The sequence below is a fragment of the Podarcis cretensis genome (genome assembly GCF_951804945.1).
Source record: "Podarcis cretensis genome assembly, chromosome: 11".
Lineage (NCBI taxonomy): Eukaryota > Metazoa > Chordata > Lepidosauria > Squamata > Lacertidae > Podarcis > Podarcis cretensis.
In genome coordinates this window covers 9,207,981-9,227,112 of record NC_137180.1, presented here as the reverse complement: position 1 = coordinate 9,227,112, position 19,132 = coordinate 9,207,981, and the positions used below count along the sequence as shown (strand labels likewise).

General features: G+C 44.6%; 1 protein-coding gene across 2 annotated transcripts in view; it reads left to right on the top strand.

The window, feature by feature from the left end:
* HSD17B3 (hydroxysteroid 17-beta dehydrogenase 3) overlaps positions 1–19,132 on the top strand; it is a 28,964-nt gene that overhangs the window by 7,881 nt on the left and 1,951 nt on the right. For both annotated transcript variants that reach the window (XM_079996157.1, XM_079996156.1), the window contains exons 3-11: positions 1,481–1,527; positions 6,132–6,207; positions 8,576–8,683; positions 9,798–9,865; positions 13,132–13,167; positions 14,541–14,575; positions 14,928–15,009; positions 18,647–18,712; positions 18,971–19,120. In XM_079996157.1, coding sequence (XP_079852283.1) covers positions 1,481–1,527; positions 6,132–6,207; positions 8,576–8,683; positions 9,798–9,865; positions 13,132–13,167; positions 14,541–14,575; positions 14,928–15,009; positions 18,647–18,712; positions 18,971–19,120 — 668 coding nt within the window. The remainder of the gene's footprint in view (positions 1–1,480; positions 1,528–6,131; positions 6,208–8,575; positions 8,684–9,797; positions 9,866–13,131; positions 13,168–14,540; positions 14,576–14,927; positions 15,010–18,646; positions 18,713–18,970; positions 19,121–19,132) is intronic.

Sequence of the window (19,132 nt, the reverse complement as noted above, 5' to 3'; positions counted from 1 at the left end):
CTCATAGCACGCGGTGTGGTAGCCTTTTTTGAGGTTTTTGAAGACTTTGGTGATTTTTGAAGCTTTTCCAAAGTCCTTGCTTCACAAGACGAAAAAATCGCAAGACGAAAAAACTCGCGGAACGAATTAATTTCGTCTTGCGAGGCACCGCTGTAGACCAAAACCATAAGGGAAGGGAAACATAAGGGTCAGACTGAGTCCAAACCAAAGGCCAGGCGGAACAGCTGTCTTGCAGGCCTTGCGGAAAGATGTCAAGTCCCGCCAAGTCGGGGTCAGTACTGAAAAGGCCCTGGCCCTAGTTGAGACCAATCTAACCACCTTGCGACTTGGGACCTCCAAATATATAGTGACCTCCAAAATATATAGTGCTGCCCTAAACCCTTTCCAGTAGAACCAATATTTAGAAGTCTGTCTTCTGTTCATGTGAGGAGTTGAGTAGCTTGTACACATACATATGCAGTGCTTTTCTTCTGGGAAAAAAAGGGAGGAACTCACCAAAATGTTTGTTTGTTTGTTTGTTTGTTTGTTTGTTTGTTTGTTTGTTTGTTGTGGGCCCAGTCACAATGCTGCCACACACACACACCCAGACAGTGATCTGGATTAGAAATGGCCACAACTTTATTGATTACAGATATAGGGGATTCTTGGCTCAGGCACTGAGTGTATGTACAGTGGTACCTCGGGTTACATACACTTCAGGTTACAGACTCCGCTAACCCAGAAATAGTGCTTCAGGTTAAGAACTTTGCTTCAGGATGAGAACAGAAATCATGCTCTGGCGGCGTGGCAGCAGCAGGAGGCCCCATTAGCTAAAGTGGTGCTTCAGGTTAATAACAGTTTCAGGTTAAGAACGGACCTCCGGAACGAATTAAGTACTTAACACGAGGTACCACTGTATATCCGTTACAGCCCCACCAGACCAAAAATAACAATTAAAATTAAACAATTAAACAATTTAAATTTAAATTTAAATTTAAAAGGTAAGGGAACTTGCTTCCCTTGAGTTCCATATGGGACTCAGCTGTACGGCTGCAAATAAGTGTGTTGAAAAAATGCATTATACAAATGTGACACTAGATGGTGATGGAGAGCTATGGCAAAATTAATATATTTTTCAAAAAAATTTTTTTAAAAAAAGCATTTTCACAACATTTTTTATATGTGTCTAGATTCCACCCTGCTTAAAAAGCAAACAAATACTTGCATATAGGTCGTTTAGGAGTTGTGCAATTTTATATAATTGAAACCGACCAACATCCAAACCAATGGTCAGAGATGATGGGAGCTATTGCCCAGCAATATCTCAATATCTGGGCTATTGCCCAGCAATATCTCAATGTCTCTGCATTTCTCCATCAATGAGACTGGGATGCAAAAAAAATAAAATAAAAAAAAATCATGTGGAACCACAGTGTTTGAAATGCAAGAAAGAACAAGCCAGCTAAAAATCACATACTGTCTTTATTGTCTCATCATTTAGTGATCACAGGATCTGGTGATGGGATTGGAAAAGCCTATTCCTTTGAGGTATGATAAATATGTACAGAATCTCTTTGCATTTATGTCGTGTTTTGGACTATTCATAGGGCTTTGCATACATGTTTCTCACAGTCAGTCAGTCAGTCAGTCAGTCAGTCAGTTTTATTGCACGTAGCCAAAGGCTGCCGCAATGTACACAAGAATCATTCAACAATTAAAATATGCTGGATTAATACAAAAAACTTAAAACACTTATATAATCAAGACATTACCTACTGTAAACAGAGCTATAAAAGTACCTTAATATACAGGTTAAGACATTAAACAATAAAATTTATAGGCTAAAATCGTCACATGGCCACTAATATATTAAAAAAATATTAATTAGTACAATGTGCAATTATATTCAGAGTTTGGTGACAAAGATAGAATATAGCTTGATATAGATAGGGTCAAATAAATTCATCTCCTTTACAGTTGGTGGCTATCTTGGCTATATAATTTGCTCTAATTTTCCTAGCGGCAGTTGCAAAGAGTGCTACACACCAGGTCAGGGATTCTCTGCTACAGAAAGTCATTCTTTGCAGCCTCCCCACCCATGGTGCCTCACAAAGGAAATTGGGGGAAATGTTATCCCAAAGCTCCTGCAACATGGAACCAACAGTCTTTGGGGCAAGGGGATTGCCTTCTGCATAACACTGATGTATTGAAGAGGCAGGAAAAGAGAAGCTTCTATAATAAATAATAATAATAATTTTTTATTTATACTCTGCCCTCCCAGGCCAGAGCTGGACTGAGGCCGGCTAACACCAGTAAAATTACAATTAAAAATAAAAATTTAAAATAAACCAATTTAAAATACAGGTTAAAATATAATTTAAAATGCAGCCTAATTTTAATAGTAGCCCATAGATCAAAACCATAAGGGGAGGGAAACATAAGGGTCAGACTGATGTGGACACAGTGGCGGAGGAAGGGGTTGGGGGGCGGTCCACCCCGGGTGCCATCCATAGCTGTCAACTTACAGATTTGAAAATAAGGGACCAGCAGCCTTGAAAATAAGGGACCAGCAGCCAAAATAAGGGACCTGCAGCCTCACCTGTTCCAGGCACTCCAGTCTTCCTGTCCTCCTGCAGTCTGGTCAAACACATGCTGGTAGCTTCGAGAACACTGTCCAACCAACTTTGTAACCAGAGGTTCAACTGAATAGAATATGAATCACAGGTACCACAAGGCCTATGCAGCCTCAACTTAAGATGGCTCCCCGGCCTGGCTTTGCACCGCAAAGTTTGCAGCAGCACGTGCAACAAAATGCTGTCCAGCATTCAAAAACCCCCTCAGCTTGCATTAACTAGCCACACACAAGGCATGCAAGCTCCACCCCGCAGTCGTTCTTAGACTTCTTATTGGGTGAGCAACACAGCCAAGCAACACAGTTGGACCTCCCTCCTCCCTGGCTGGCAGAGAGGGAGGGAGAGGAGCTGCTTCCTTTGAAATTTAAGGGACATCATTTAAGGGACATTTAAGGGACATCCACCAATAAGGGACAGCAGCGGGACATGACGCTGGAATAAGGGACTGTCCCTTCAAATAAGGGACGCTTGACAGCTATGGTGCCATCTCTGAGGGGGGGGGGTGACAAGAAGGCACACCGTGGGGGGCTCGTCCCACCGCCCCCGGGCGCGGCAGCACAAGCCGCTGCCATTGCACCGCCACAGCCGCGTGTGAAGAATCCTCCGCTCGTGGCTGCACCCTCCGCTGCCATCCATACAGCGCTCGAGCGGCGCCGTCAACAAACTGCCCAGTGGCACATGCACGTGTGCTGTACGTACTGCTCATGCGGGCTTCACACATTCGTCATATGGACGGCGGTGGTATCCGCGCCGCTACATACCGTGCATGCCTGCCCTGTATGGATGGCAGTGGGATCCCTCTTCCGCCGCTGCTGCCACGAGCAGAGGATCCCACCACCGTGCGTACTGTGTGCGTGTATGCACGATACGTAGCGGCATGCGTGGTGTGACGTTAACATATGAGAGTGCTGGAGGTGAAATAGTTAAACAGGTTACCCAATCAGAACCCAGGGGGTGGAGTCAGAGGGACTATAAAACCAGCTCTGGGAGGGGCAGAGAGGAAGAGTTTGTTGGGAGTTGGGTGGTTGGTTGGAGTGGGAGTGAATTGGGACAGAGTCTGTGGGTAGGTTGAGTTAGTGTAGCGAAATAAGCTGAGTCAGGAACATTTAGGAGCTAGGAAGACGAGTAAATATCTGAGAGGTGGTTTAGTGAGTGAGAGCAGGTAGCAGAAGTTATAGGACTGGATAGACACCCCATGATTGTAATTGACCGATACCATTTATGAAACCACACGCTTGTTAAACTGCAATAAATAAACCAAAGTTTATGTTCCAATTTAACCCTGACTGGGCTCAGTATTTTACCAGGTAGGGCCTGGGTGGTGGCAGCGAGAAATAAAGTGGTGGCACAGAGATCAATAGACGGTGAAATGTCCGGGGACCCTGTGTGATTGCCACACGTGCTAGTAGCGGCACGTGCGCATGCGCTATATGTACGGCGCGCATGCATGCACCGGTGGGCAGTTTGCCCCGCCCCCGACACCCCGCCCCAGGTTCCGGTTCTCCTTCCTTCACCCCTGTGTGGACACATCAGAGAATCATGGAGTTTGGGGTGGAGGCCTTGTGGACCACTTAGTCTATCCTGCTGTCGGATGCAAGAAGTGTTGGAACCAAAGCATCCCAAAGAGATGCTGTCCAGCCTCTGCTTGAAGACTTCCAGGGTCTTGTCTCTCCACCCAGACACATTGTGCACCAACTGTGGTGAGCTTCTGCCGGCTGTTAAAAATGCAACTTATTTACTCAAACTTCCTTTGGCCTGATACCAGTTGAATGATTCCTGACTGCTATAAATTGAGATAGGTTGTTTTTATTTTGTTCCCCCCCATTTTTTTATTCATTTTATAACACAAATAAAGAACACAAACAAAAAAAAAACCTTATACAAACAAATTCTTGTCATATCCTTATTTTTCTAAACATCGTTAAGTGGGTTTCCCCAAGTCCCACCTATCTGATTTTCATTTTACTTCATCTTTACCAGTTTACATATATCATAGTTTCTAACTATCTTTTTTTAAAATCAAACTTAAAATAACTTCACATTTTATCACAAATAATACTATTTTAAAATACACTTTCTTCTGCTTCTAGCCCTACAGACTATATCCACTTCCAAAGCAATTCAAAGATTTAAATATTAACATATTTTTTCAAATATTCCTTAAACCTCTTCCAGTCTTCTTCCACCGTCTCTTCTCTCTGGTCTCGGAGTTTCCCAGTCAGTTCGGCAAGTTCCATATAGTCCATCATCTTCATCTGCCTATTGTGGTGTTTTTTTATTGGTATATTCAATTGCTTATGCGTTGTTGTTTTGAATTTGAATGTGTGTTGTTTTTTTACTGAACACCGCTTCCTGTGGTATTATTTCCAAATAAACAAATGGTCCCATAATTGACCTGCATTCATTTACTCCCAATGTTCAACTAAAACCCACCCTCCTGTAATTTAAACTTATTTGATCTAGTTCTGCTCTCTGGAACAGCAGAGAAGAAGCCTTTGTCCTCTGCTATGTAACACTATTTCAAATATTTTAAGAGTCATATCTTGTACTTCTCACACCCACCCCAGTCTTGTCTTATTTGGTTCCCAGTTCTTATACTCCGGGGGAGGCAGAAGGTTAGAGAATGTAAAGAAGAGAGTTAGGGAACTTCCCTATGACCTGATTATTGTGCATTTATCCTGATTTGTTTGCAGGAAGATTAGATGGTGTTGGCTATTTAAAGCATTCACCTGATTTGTTTGTGGGAAGATTAGAAGCCATTGCATCAGAGCAAGTGTTCTGCGTCTTCCTGTTCAGGTCCCCATCATTTCCCTTATTGCAAAAAGTTTCATCTTTTAGTTACATGAAACTTCCCAGTCCACTATAATTGTTCAACCTGAATTTGCCAGTACAGTGGTACTTCGCAAGACGAATGCCTCGTAAGACGAAAAACTCGCAAAACAAAAGAGTTTTTCGTTTTTTGAGTTGCTTCGCAAGACGGATTTCCCTATGGGCTTGCTTCGCAAGACGAAAACGTCTTGCAAGTTTGTTTCCTTTTTCTTAAAACCGTGCATTCACTTTGAGGAGCAACTCATAGCACACGGTGTGGTAGCCTTTTTTGAGGTTTTTGAAGACTTTGGTGATTTTTGAAGCTTTTCCAAAGTCCATGCTTCACAAGATGAAAAAATCGCAAGATGAAAAAACTCGCAGAATGAATTAATTTCGTCTTGCAAGGCACCACTGTACGTGATTGAATCCCACCAGGAAATAGAGGCAGTTAATGAGCACCTTGAATAGTGCTCATAATCTCACCCTTTATTAGCATTTCAATACTTTTGCCACTAGGAGTCAGAATTTCCCAGTTCACTCTGACCTGCATTGCACAACTGGAAAGCAATTGCTTCCTTCCATCTGCATTTGTGTATTCTCTGCAGTTGCGGATATTAGGACAAATTCAACAAGCATCTGGGTAGCTTCTGCCATATCAGTGCAGCCCAATCATTCCTGAAATACTAATATATTTACGACTTGCTCCCATAGCTCGCCAGACGTGGATTAAATATTGTTTTGATTAGCAGAACACTAACAAAAATGCAGAAGGTAGCTTCTGAAATTGGTAAGTATCTAATATGTGAAAAAGTTATCACTTGATATCTTTATGCCTTAGGTTGTAACCCGAAGCAGACTTCCTAAGTGTGCCGGAGGACGTGCCTTTGAATTCAGTGGCACATTTTGCTGTATAAACAGGCTTAGAAGTGCCCTGTAAAATTCATTTTATTAATCAACTAGTAAAGGTAAAGGGAGGGACGCGGGTGGCGCTGTGGGTAAAAGCCTCAGCGCCTAGGGCTTGCCGATCGAAAGGTCGGCGGTTCGAATCCCCGCGGCGGGGTGCGCTCCCGTTGCTTGGTCCCAGCGCCTGCCAACCTAGCAGTTCGAAAGCACCCCCGGGTGCAAGTAGATAAATAGGGACCGCTTACCAGCGGGAAGGTAAACGGCGTTTCCGTGTGTGGCTCTGGCTCGCCAGAGCAGCGATGTCACGCTGGCCACGTGACCCGGAAGTGTCTCCGGACAGCGCTGGCCCTCAGCCTCTTGAGTGAGATGGGCGCACAACCCTAGAGTCTGTCAAGACTGGCCCGTACGGGCAGGGGTACCTTTACCTTTACCTTTAAAGGTAAAGGGACTCCTGTCCATTAGGTCCAGTTGTGACTGACTCTGGGGTTGTGGTGCTCATCTCGCTTTACTGGCCGAGGGAGCCGGCGTACAGCTTCCGGGTCATGTGGCCAGCATGACTAAGCCGCTTCTGGCGAACCAGAGCAGCGCACGGAAATGCCGTTTACCTTCCCATCAGAGCAGTACCCATTTATCTACTTGCACTTTGATGTGCTTTTGAACTGATAGGTTGGCAGGAGCAGGGGCCGAGCAACGGGAGCTCACCCCGTGACAGGGATTCGAACCACCGACCTTCTGATTGGCAAGTCTTAGGCTCTGTGGTTCAACCCACAGTGCCACCCGCGTCCCGCTTATTAATCAACTAGGAGTAATTTAATTAGGCGATAGTCTGACTAGAAAAAAACCTTTGTTGCATGGAGTGTGAGGCATCCCAGATTCTCCTTTGCCAGGAAAGTGTATGCTGTATCTAACAGCCCAACCCCACAACCCATTTTGCTGGCAAATAAAAGTTGATCCACACTTGACACAGCATTTGAAGTTGTGGCTTACTCATCACTTGCCTTAGTGAATACTAACGTAGAAGTGCAGGCCTCCAGATTTGATACTGGACTACAGCTCTCATAATCCCTGACCGTTACCCATGCTGACCAGGGTTGATGGAACCTGGAATCCATCAACATCTGGAGGGACACAGATTCACAGTTGTTGGAGTCCAGTGACGTGCCATTGTGGTCCACTGCATGTTTAGAGACATACCCCATCCCATCAGATGTTATTAGGGCCTCTTGGACTTGCTGATCACAAGGTCGGCAGTTTGAGTCCCCATGACAGAGTGAGCTCCCGTTGCCCTGTCCCAGCTCCTGCCAACCTAGCAGTTCGAAAGCACACCAGTGCAAGTAGATAAATAGGTACCGCTGCGGCAGGAAGACAAATGGCATTTTTGTGTCCTCTGGTTTCTGTCAGGGTGTTCCATTGCGCCAGACATGGTTTATTCATGCTGGCCACATGACCTGGAAAGCTGTCTGTGGCCTGAAAGTGAGATGAGTTCCACAACCCCATAGTCGCCTTTGACTGGACTTAACCCTCCAGGGGTCCTTTACCTTTTACTTTAGCTTACTAGGTGAATGGAATGGATACAGTATTCTACACCAGTGTTGTCTGCGTAAAGTGTGAGCTGGCTATACATATGTAGAATTAAATTTAAGAGCTCTTGTACTGATGCAATAGTTGCAGCTATTGCTTTGGTGTAAGGCAGGATCCAGCACTCAGGTTCTCAAACTGTGACCTTGTGGTGGTCCACAAGTTTCATTAAAGTGTTTCACAGAAAAACACAGTAATATTTCTACTCCATTCTGCACTTGATTTGTTTGTTTGTTTATGATGATGGAGATAAGGGGTAGTTTTGACCAGAGCCGTGATGCTCTCAAGACTATGGCCTAAGTCTTGTGATTTCCATAATACAGTTTTGCTACAGTCTACTAATTTCCCCCTTTAAAATCACCAATTAAAGAATCCCTTGTCAATATCCCGGCCTGGGGCCTGTGATTGTCATAATACAGCACTAGTTTTGGTGGTTCTGCCTGTGCTTAAGGAAAAGAGTTGTTAAAACATGACTTATGTATGTGTTTTGCTTTATAGAACAAAATAAGTAAGTTACGTGGTCTGCTGAGAACCCCAACAATATTCAAGAGGTCTTGGGAGAAGGGGACATTGACCTAGCATATTGCCTAAATGCATTGCTGTCTTAGCAGTAGCCAAGGAAATTCTTAAAGAGCACAAAAATGACTCTCTTTCTCCCCCTCGCCCCAATGCAGAACAGTCCACAGGGAGAAAAGTGAAAATTATACAAGCTGACTTTACCAAAAGGAACGTGTACAATGACATTGAAGATGGTCTTCAAGGATTAGAAATTGGAATTTTGGGTAAAGTTTCCAATAGCACTTTTCAAGAGTTCCTTTTGGATTGCAGTGAGGCAGTGTGGTGTAGTGGTTCGATCAGGCATAGGCAAACTCCGGCCCTCCAGATGTTTGAGACTACAATTCCCATCATCCTTAGCTAACAGGACCAGTGGTCAGGGATGATGGGGATTGTAGTCCCAAACATCTGGAGGCCAGAGTTTGCCTATGCCTGGGTTAAATTGTTGGACTAGGACCTGGGAGACCAGGGTTCCTAATCCCCACTCAGCCATCTTGAAGCTCACTGGGTGACCTTGGGTCAGTTGCCACCTCTCAGCCTAACCTTCCTCTCATGGTTATTGTGAGGATAAAATGGAAAGGGAGGAACACCAGGAACACATTGAGCTCCTTTGGAAGGGGAGGAAGGTGGGATAAAGGCAACAAATAAGTAAATAAAACAAACTCTTCTCTCATAGTTATTGAAATTATATAGTGTCAAACTGGTCCTCATCAGACCTACAAGTGGCTGATCTGGGGTCAATTTTGTATTATGTTTAAAAGGCCTATTATCTTCTGAATGAGTTCAACAGATGCCATGCCTTCACAGTAGTTCAGTTTAAGGCAACTTTTACTAATGGTGCCTTCCAGATGCTTTGGACTACAACTGCTATCAGTCCCAGGTAGATGTAGTCCAAAACACAGCGCCACCACTGAGCCTCTTGGGCTTGCCGATTGGAAGGTCGGCGGTTCAAATCCACACGGTGGGGTGAGTTCCCATTGCTCCGTCCCAGCTCCTGCCAACCTAGCAGTTCAAAAGCACAGCAACACAAGTGGCTAAATAGATACCGCTGTGGCGGGAAGGTAAACAACGCTTCTATGCGTTCTGGCTTCCATCACAGTGTCCCATTGCACCAGAAGCAGTTTAGTCCTGACCCAGAAAGCTGTCTGTGGACAAACACCTGCTCCCTCGGCCTGAAAAGCAAGATGAGCGCTACAACTCCATAGTTGCCTTTGCCTAGACTTAACCGTCCAGGGGTCCTTTAGTCCAAAACATCTGGAAGGCACCAGGTTAAACCAGCAGCAACTGGTCTAAGTAGTTGTGCCAGCTAGTTGTGTGACTCACTGTGTTTCTGTTTATTAGTTAACAACGTTGGAATGCTTCCTAGCACCTCTCCAACCCGTTTTCTTAATGGACCAGAGAATGACGGGGTAAGGATTATTCTATGTTTGTGCTCTTGAAAGCAACTGCTCAGAAGGCCCACACTTTCCTTTCATATGGAAAAGAGAAATTAGTTTGTTTATTTATTATTGTCTTTGTCCATGGAGTTTTCTTGGCACAGATACTGGAGTGGCTTGCCAGTTCCTGCTCCAGGTGGATCATATTTGGTCAAAACTCTCCACTATGACATGTCCATCTTGGGTGGCCCTGCATGGCATAGCTCATAGTTTCTCTGAGTTATTCAAGCCCCTTCGCCATGGCAAGGCAGTGATCCATGAGGGTAGTGATAGTAGGCAAGGGTAGTGATGTATGGAAGTGAGAGCTGGACCATAAAGAAAGCTGATCGCCGAAGAATTGATGCTTTTGAATTCTGGTGCTGGAGGAGACTCTTGAGAGTCCCATGGACTGCAAGAAGATCAAACCTATCCATTCTTAAGAAAATCAGCCCAGAGTGCTCACTGGAAGGACAGATCTTGAAGCTGAGGCTCCAAGACTTTGGCCACCTCATGAGAAGAGAAGACTCCCTGGAAAAGACCCAGATGTTGGAAAGATGGAGGGCATAAGGAGAAGGGGATGAGAGAGGATGAGATGGTTGGACAATGTTCTTGAAGCTATGAACATGAGTTTGACCAAACTGTGGGAGGCAGTGGAATACAGGAGTGCCTGGCATGCTCTGGTCTGTGGGGTCACAAAGAGTCGGACACGACTAAACGACTAAACAACAACAACATTTATTGTTCATTGAATTAATTTCGATCAAGTTACATTTGATCTGAACAGAGCAAGTGTAGCCAGTATCGCAAGTTCCTCCAGGTGTTCTTAGATGCAAATTTCCATCAGCCCCAGCCTGAAGGGCCAATGAACAGGGATGATGGGAATTGTGGTCCAGCAACATTTGAAGGGCACCACATGGACTCATAGAATCATAGAAGAATCATAGAATCATAGAGATGGAAGAGACCACAAGGGCCATCGAGTCCAACCCCCTGCCAAGCAGGAAACACCATCAGAGCACTCCTGACATATGGTTGTCAAGCCTCTGCTTAAAGACCTCCAAAGAAGGAGACTCCACCACACTCCTTGGCAGCAAATTCCACTGTCAAACAGCTCTTACTGTCAGGAAGTTCTTCCTAATGTTTAGGTGGAATCTTTTTTCTTGTAGTTTGGAACCATTGCTCCGTGTCCGCTTCTCTGGAGCAGCAGAAAACAACCTTTCTTCCTCCTCTATGTGACATCCTTTTATATATTTGAACATGGCTATCATATCACCCCTTAACCTCCTCTTCTCCAGGCTAAACATGCCCAGCTCCCTTAGCCGTTCCTCATAAGGCATCGTTTCCAGGCCTTTGACCATTTTGGTTGCCCTCCTCTGGACACGTTCCAGTTTGACTCGCCCTAGAATAAGACATTTCCACAGAGTTATTGGACCAGCTATTTTTAGCCAAAGTCCTTAAACCTTCCTTTATTTCCCTGAAGACCATAGTACAGAAATGATAAAGTCTCTGCAGAATCCACAGGAAAAAAACCTGCAAGCACAAGGGAAGGGAATGGGGAAATGCAGTAGAATTAATCTCTAATGCCCAACTTTATGATGGCCTGAACATAACAGAGAAAGCAAAATTGAGGCTGCCATCCTATGTACACCTACGGGGAGTAAGTCTCAATGAAAACTATGGGACTTGCTTCTGAACAAACATGAATAGGGCTATATTATAAATCTCACTGGTCCCAGCGAATAGCTGTTCTGATCTAGCAGACAGTGCCCTGCCTTATATTTACTAGCCAGATTTATATCTTTTCTGCATAGATTACAGTACCTTTAGCAAGGGGAGGATGCAGTGGCCATGCAGTTTTGCACGCAGTAAAACAGGGAGAGTTGAGCTGTCTCCTGTTTCAGCCGTGCCTGTGCGACCTGATTATTCCTTCACTTTAAACCAGATGTGTACTGGTCAACACTCAAAGTGGGACACATGGCCACCCTAATCAGGGGCGGACAAAGGGGGTGTGGTAGGGGCGGGCCACCCCGGGTGTCACCACGGGGGTGACAAAATGACAGGCGGCACTCACCGCGGGGCCTGCAGCACGACCGAGCCATGCACCTCTCCTGGGAGTGATGCGGTGGCTTCGGCGCCCGCAGGCTCCGCGCTGCCAAATGGTCCGCCCACCGCCTCCCCCTCAGCTGTAGGGCGGCTGAGTGGGAGAAGGCAGACAGACTCCAGAGGCCCCGTGGGACGTCCTGCCCCGGCTCACCCCGCCCCACAGGTGGCTGCCCCTGCCCAGGGCCCAGGGCATGTGTGCCATCCCAGGCACCCAATTTAAAGAGTTTGTATTTGATATCCCGCTTTGTCACTACCCGAAGGAGTCTCAAAGCGGCTAACAATCTCCTTTCCCTTCCTCCCCCACAACAAACACTCTGTGAGGTGAGTGAGGCTGAGAGACTTCAGAGAAGTGGGACTGGCCCAAGGTCACCCAGCAGCTGCATGTGGAGGAGCGGGGAATCGAACCTGGTTCACCAGATTATGAGTCTACCGCTCTTAACCACTACACCACAATTGGCTTGCTCCACCGCTGACCCTAATCACTGGGGAATAAATCAAGTGCATCTTCACTGTGCATCTAACAACAACAACAATAACAATTTATTATTTATACCTTGCCCATCTGGCTGGCTTTTCCCAGCCACTCTGGGCAGCTGATGTTGCACAGTACAGCAATCATCCCGTTCTTGATAGTGCATAGCTCAAAAGATGGTTCTGCAGATGGAAAAATGGCCCACAACATCTTGATATCCAAGGTAGAAAATACACACACCCCACGCACAGAGAGAGTAGTGGTTTTTTAAAAAATAAATAAGCTATATCTGACATTTTGTGGCCCATTTAATGGTCTCCCAAAGCCTGTTATTTGGGGCAGGGCACCTCATCCCTATTGATGGGGTGGCCCCATGCAAACAAATTCATTATTTTCCTACCACATTATATTAAAAGGCATGTTTGGGCACAGACAACCTTTATTCATCCTTAAATGTTTCCTTTTTTTCCTGTGGCTCTCCAGATGTTGTTGAACTTCAACCCCTGTCCTGCCCTAGCCAGATGGCCAATGGTAGGAGAATACGGGAGATGAAATTCAACAACGCTTGCAGCGCCAAATGCTCTCCATTCCCGTTTATGACATTATGTGCAATTGAACTTTCTGGAACTCTTTCTCTCCACCAGATCAGTCAGCTCTCATGTAATCCACTTTTTATTCCCTATAGGACCTCATCAACTGCAACATCTTCTCTGTCACCAAGGTATGTACCACACAATAGGTATGCATGTGTGGAAAATAAAGATTTTTTTTTTTTGGGGGGGGAGATTTCACAGACATCTCGGCTGTGGTCAAAGATGTTTTTCTCACACAATGTAGATAGCTGGTGATAGCTATGTTTCTTATTCATTGAGAAGATCCTGGAGGAGTTTTTGAGGACCAAACTGAATTGTGGTTGCTGTGGACTGCTTCACACTTTATGGATACATGTTGTAGGTTGTGTGCTTGCCAGAACAAAAGTGCAACATTTGAACGGAATGCTTGTCATTCTTAGAAAGCCTTGTCTGAGCCAAGAAGGTGAAGGAACATTCTGTTCAGTTCACAGTTTAATGTGAACCTACCTGATTTCCACTTCCCAAAATGATACATGAACCGAAATGCAGCTATGCTTTGAAAATGGCACTTCTCCAAATTTTGTGATGCAGTTCTCTAACCAAAAAATGTGCTAAAAGTGGGCAGGTAATCCCTCCCCTACCTGGCCTGGTCTCCTTGGCAATGCTTCCCCCAGGTGGGATTGGACAACTGACTGAGGTAGGCGGAGACCTCCAGGTATCCCACCTGAGGGAAGGCAAAGCCAAGCCTATGCTGTTGGAGCCGCTCCAGATCTAGGGGCTGCACGCGTCCACGCAAAGGGTGCCCCCCGTTTTAGGCGGGGAGCGGTCATTAACGTAGGAAATGTTAATAAAAAGGCACAGATTAGCAAATATAACATTAAAAAAAAAATATTGGGAAAATTGCTTACAAATTACACCCTGTCCCCAAATATATTACCGTATTTTTTGCTCTATAAGACTCACTTTTCCCCTCCTAAAAAGTAAGGGGAAATGTGTGTGCGTCTTATGGAGCGAATGCAGGCTGTGCAGCTATCCCAGAAACCAGAACAGCAAGAGGGATTGCTGCTTTCACTGCGCAGTGATCCCTCTTGCTGTTCTGGCTTCCGAGATTCAGAATATTTTTTTTCTTGTTTTCCTCCTCCAAAAACTAGGTGCGTCTTGTGGTCTGGTGCGTCTTATAGAGCGAAAAATACAGTAATTTTTGTGTGCAGTTTTTGGGTTGGGGAACTGGATCAGATTCAGAGAAGCCTGCATTCGAAAGGATAGCTGGGTTTTGGCTCAAGTATTGTTTTAGGAAGTGTGAATTAGGTGGATTTGCATGAAATGTTGAGCTGTGGAGTTTGGTATGTAGCACATTCCAGATGGTCTACTCTGTGTTAATGCTCTGGCTCATATAAATTATTATATTTTGTTGCATGCAACCCAGAGTGGTTGGGAAAACCCAGCCAGATGGGTGGGGTATAAATAAATTGTTGCTGTTGTTGTTGTTGTTGTTGTTATTCATGAATATATATATTTTTAGATGACACGGATGATTTTGAAACAGATGGTGTCAAGGTAAACCTCTTTCTTATGTTCAAGATTTTAAAAAACAAACAAACAGAAAAACACAAGAAGCAGCTTTCGAACTGGAATGAACTTTGGTTTAACTTCCAGAATCCAGTTGTGTTACTTGGTGCAACCAGGGCCATGCCTCCCTGGAGAACATCATGATCACTGCGGACAAACATCGGCTTCCTCGGCCTGAAAGTGAGATGAGCACCACAACCCATAGTCGCCTTTGACTGGACTTAACCGTCCAGGGGTCCTTTACCGTTACCTTTTATTGGAAGCCCTTGGTATTCTTTACATTAGGTTACAAAACGAAAGAGTGTTTACATTGCAAGTTTTATGTCATGTTGTTTTTCAGAAAAAAGGGACTGATTCTGAACGTCTCTTCCGCCACAGGCACCTTTGTCTGTCCATTATATGCAGTCTATTCTGCCTCTAAGGTAAGAATTCTGCACTTGTTTTAGACATTTTCTGTGTCGTTCTAGGATTTATGGGACCAGAAGGAAATTGAAATTACAGCAGCAACAGCCTGCTGTCCTTATCTCCAGTGGAGGTAGGATCTACTGGAAGCAAAGGCAAGGTAGCAACTCATGGGTAAAGCATATGATTTAGAATCATAGAGTTGGAAGAGACCACAAGGGCCATCGAGTCCAACCCCCTGCCAAGCAGGAAACACCATCAGAGCACTCCTGACATATGGTTGTCAAGCCTCTGCTTAAAGACCTCCAAAGAAGGAGACTCCACCACACTCCTTGGCAGCAAATTCCACTGTCAAACAGCTCTTACTGTCAGGAAGGTCTTCCTAATGTTTAGGTGGAATCTTTTTTCTTGTAGTTTGGAACCATTGCTCCGTGTCCGCTTCTCTGGAGCAGCAGAAAACAACCTTTCTCCCTCCTCTATGTGACATCCTTTTATATATTTGAACATGGCTATCATATCACCCCTTAACCGCCTCTTCTCCAGGCTAAACATGCACAGCTCCCTTAGCCGTTCCTCATAAGGCATAGTTTCCAGGCCTTTGACCATTTTGGTTGCCCTCCTCTGGACACGTTCCAGTTTGTCAGTGTCCTTCTTGAACTGTGGTGCCCAGAACTGGACACAGTACTCCAGGTGAGGTCTGACCAGAGCAGAATACAGTGGCACTATTACTTCCCTTGATCTAGATGCTATACTCCTATTGATGCAGCCCAGAATTGCATTGGCTTTTTTAGCTGCCGCGTCACACTGTTGGCTCATGTCAAGTTTGTGGCTCATGTCAAGTTTGCAGGCAGAAGGTCCCAGGCGTGATTTTCAGCATCTTCACATGGGCCTTGGAATGTCCCCTGTCTGGAGAGCTGCTGGCAGTCAGAGTAGACAGTACTGAGCTACATAGAGCAAGGGTCTCCCTGCAGCTTCCTGAGTTCCTATGAATTGTTTAGACACTGAGAACTGCAGTTCTGTGAAAGGGAGGAGACGCACCTCAAACCGAATTCTCCACACTCCAACACACGTATATTTATGTAAATACAGTGGTACCTCGGGTTAAGAACTTAATTCCTTCTGGAGGTCTGTTCTCAACCTGAAACTGTTCTTAACCTGACATACCACTTTAGCTAATGGGACCTCCCACTGCCGCGGTCACACGATTTCTGTTCTCATCCTGAAGCAAAGTTCTTTACCTGAGGTACTATTTCTGGGTTAGCGGACTCTGTAACCTGAAGGGTCTGTAACCTGAAACGTCTGTAACCCGAGGTACCACTGTATGTGGGGGTTTTTTTAACCTGTCTGCCTTTCCATCCTATTGGTCCCATCACCTCTTGGCAAATAGAAGGGGAAGAAATGGAGGCAGTGAGAGATTTTACCTTCTTGGGCTCCATGATCACTGCAGATGGTGAGGAGCAGTCACGAAATTAAAAGACGCCTGCTCCTTGGGAGAAAGGCGATGGCAAACCTAGACAGCATCTTAAAAAGTAGAGACATCACCTTGCCGACAAAGGTCTGTATAGTAAAAACTATGGTTTTACCAGTAGTGATGTATGGAAGTGAGAGCTGGACCATAAAGAAGGCTGATCGCCGAAGAATTGATGCTTTTGAATTATGGTGCTGGAGGAGACTCTTGAAAGTCCCATGAACTGCAAGAAGATCAAACCTATCCATTCTTAAGGAAATCAGCCCGGAGTGCTCACTGGAAGGACAGATCCTGAAGCTGAGGCTCCAATACTTTGGCCACCTGATGTGAAGAGAAGACTCCCTGGAAAAGACCCTGATGTTGGGAAAGATGGAGGGCACAAGGAGAAGGGGACGACAGAGGATGAGATGGTTGGACAGTGTTCTCGAAGCTACCAGCCTGAGTTTGACCAAACTGCGGGAGGCAGTGGAAGACAGGAGTGCCTGGCGTGCTCTGGTCCATGGGGTCACAAAGAGTCGGACACAACTAAACGACTAAACGACGACAACAACAATGGGTCACCTGAGGCAGCTCAGAGCAACGGGATGTAGAGACAGTACAAGCAGCACATTAGAAGAAGCTAAGATAGGAATAAACACTGCTCATATACTGTGGGCATGTGCTAATAAAACTGTTTTTCTAGGTGTCTAAACACCATCAGGTCGGGGGTCTGCTAGATCTCTGAGGGAAAAGTGAGTTCCACAAGGAGGGTGCCACAAGGAGAAAAGATTCTCTTCTGCATGCTCATCAACCTACAGAGGAAACAAAACGTATTATTACAAAAGCCAACTGTCAAGCAGTGTCCAGAGCGCATAGGGTCACAGGCACCTGCACAGGATCTGTGTCCCTTTGGAGAATAGAAGACACAGTGGAGACTCTCGCACTTTAAGAAATAGGGTTTATTCACCTATTTACACCCTCAGTCTTCATGGAGGGGTTCCAGATCTTACAGCATGGCCCAAAGCATCACAGGCAGTCTGTCCTTCTCCCTCGCCAAGATGGATTTCACCCTTTCTTCTTCTTTTTTTAAAAAATATTTTTTATTCATTTTTCGTTTTAACAGTTAGCATCACAAATAAGTCATAATCATGTACACGTATGATTCTCCAAATTCCTTGACTCCCCTCCACCCCTCCATAGTTTCCCTGGTTATTCTTTTCCAACTGCATCTTATAATGTTCTCCATACTTCCTTAAAACTCAGTTCTCACCATAGGTCTCGTTACATTGCAGGTGTGTTTTTTAGAATCCGGCCAATGTTTACAGTGTTCTTTTAAGTAACTTATAAATTTTCCCCATTCTTTATTAAATTTATTATCTTCTTCATCTCTGATCTTCCCGGTCATTTTCGCCATTTTGGCATAGTCCATCATCTTTGACAGCCGTTCTTCTCTTGTAGGCACTTCCTTCCATCTTTGGGCTAGCAACATCCGCACAGCTGTCACAGCGTACATAAACAGTTTTTTTTCTACTGTTTTGGTATTTCTGGACCTAAAATTCCTAATAAGAAAGCTTCTGGTTTGTTTCTTCCCCTTTCTTCTTCCCAGAAGCCCTTTGCCTCCTCCAGAGTAGATACTCCAGTCTCTGGTCATGACCCACAATGGCTCTCTTAATGGCCCTAGTTTGGCCAGACTACCCAGAAATTCCTTTGCAGCTTATATTCTCCCTCCATATCACAAATCACCCAAAATCCAAGCATTTGACACCATGTATCCTTTGAAATTTGCATTTATCCGAATTTGGCAATGCACCTCTCCATCCAACTAATGTTTACAGAAATGCACATATTAGGTAAAAGTGTGCATATAAATGAATACATTCATTTAAAAACTACAAAACTGTGCTATATGAGGAAGGATGACTTGCAAAACTTGTGTTTATTAGGAGAAAGTCACACTAAAATGCTGATGAATTTTCATCAGGATTTTTTAAAAAATAAAATTCACAAATTTGCTGTAGAAATGGATCCAGCAAACTGGATTTAAGATTGGAAAAATTAGAAACGGAGATATCCAAAATTAACAAATCCTTCTATCTCTAGTGATAAGAAAGATAAAGCAGAGTGTTTGGGGGGTGGGGATGGGATTCTTGATGTTTCGGCAATTAATTAAAGTGCAAAACACTAACCTGTATTTAATTTTGTCTGTCTAGGCTTTTGTATGTATGTTTTCCAAAGTGCTTCAAGCAGAATATAAAGGAAAGGGAATTATCATACAGGTAATTTATATCCCTCTGCTTTTACAATAAATATAAAGCTAAATCGTCTGCATAGATGAGATACCAGGAGACCTTGGATGTTTTTGCCATTTTCTATTCTTTCTTCTTAATTATGTGAAACATGTCCATTTCTCTCCTTTAGTCCATCCTAGGAGATGCGCTTTTTTCACTTATTGTCATTTAAGCCTCCTATAATGTACAAAGCATTCAAGATTGTGAAAAGGTTGCTGCTGCTGTTGTGTTTGTTTCTTGGTTTAGGCTTTGACTCCTTTGGGTGTCTCTACTCCAATGACCAACTGGGTAGAGACCAATCTCTTCGTAAAGTCAGCAGAAGACTTTGCTCGACAATCGTTGGAGTGTGTCACATTTGGGGACGAGACATGTGGATCCTTAGCTCATGAATTCTTGGTAATTGAACTG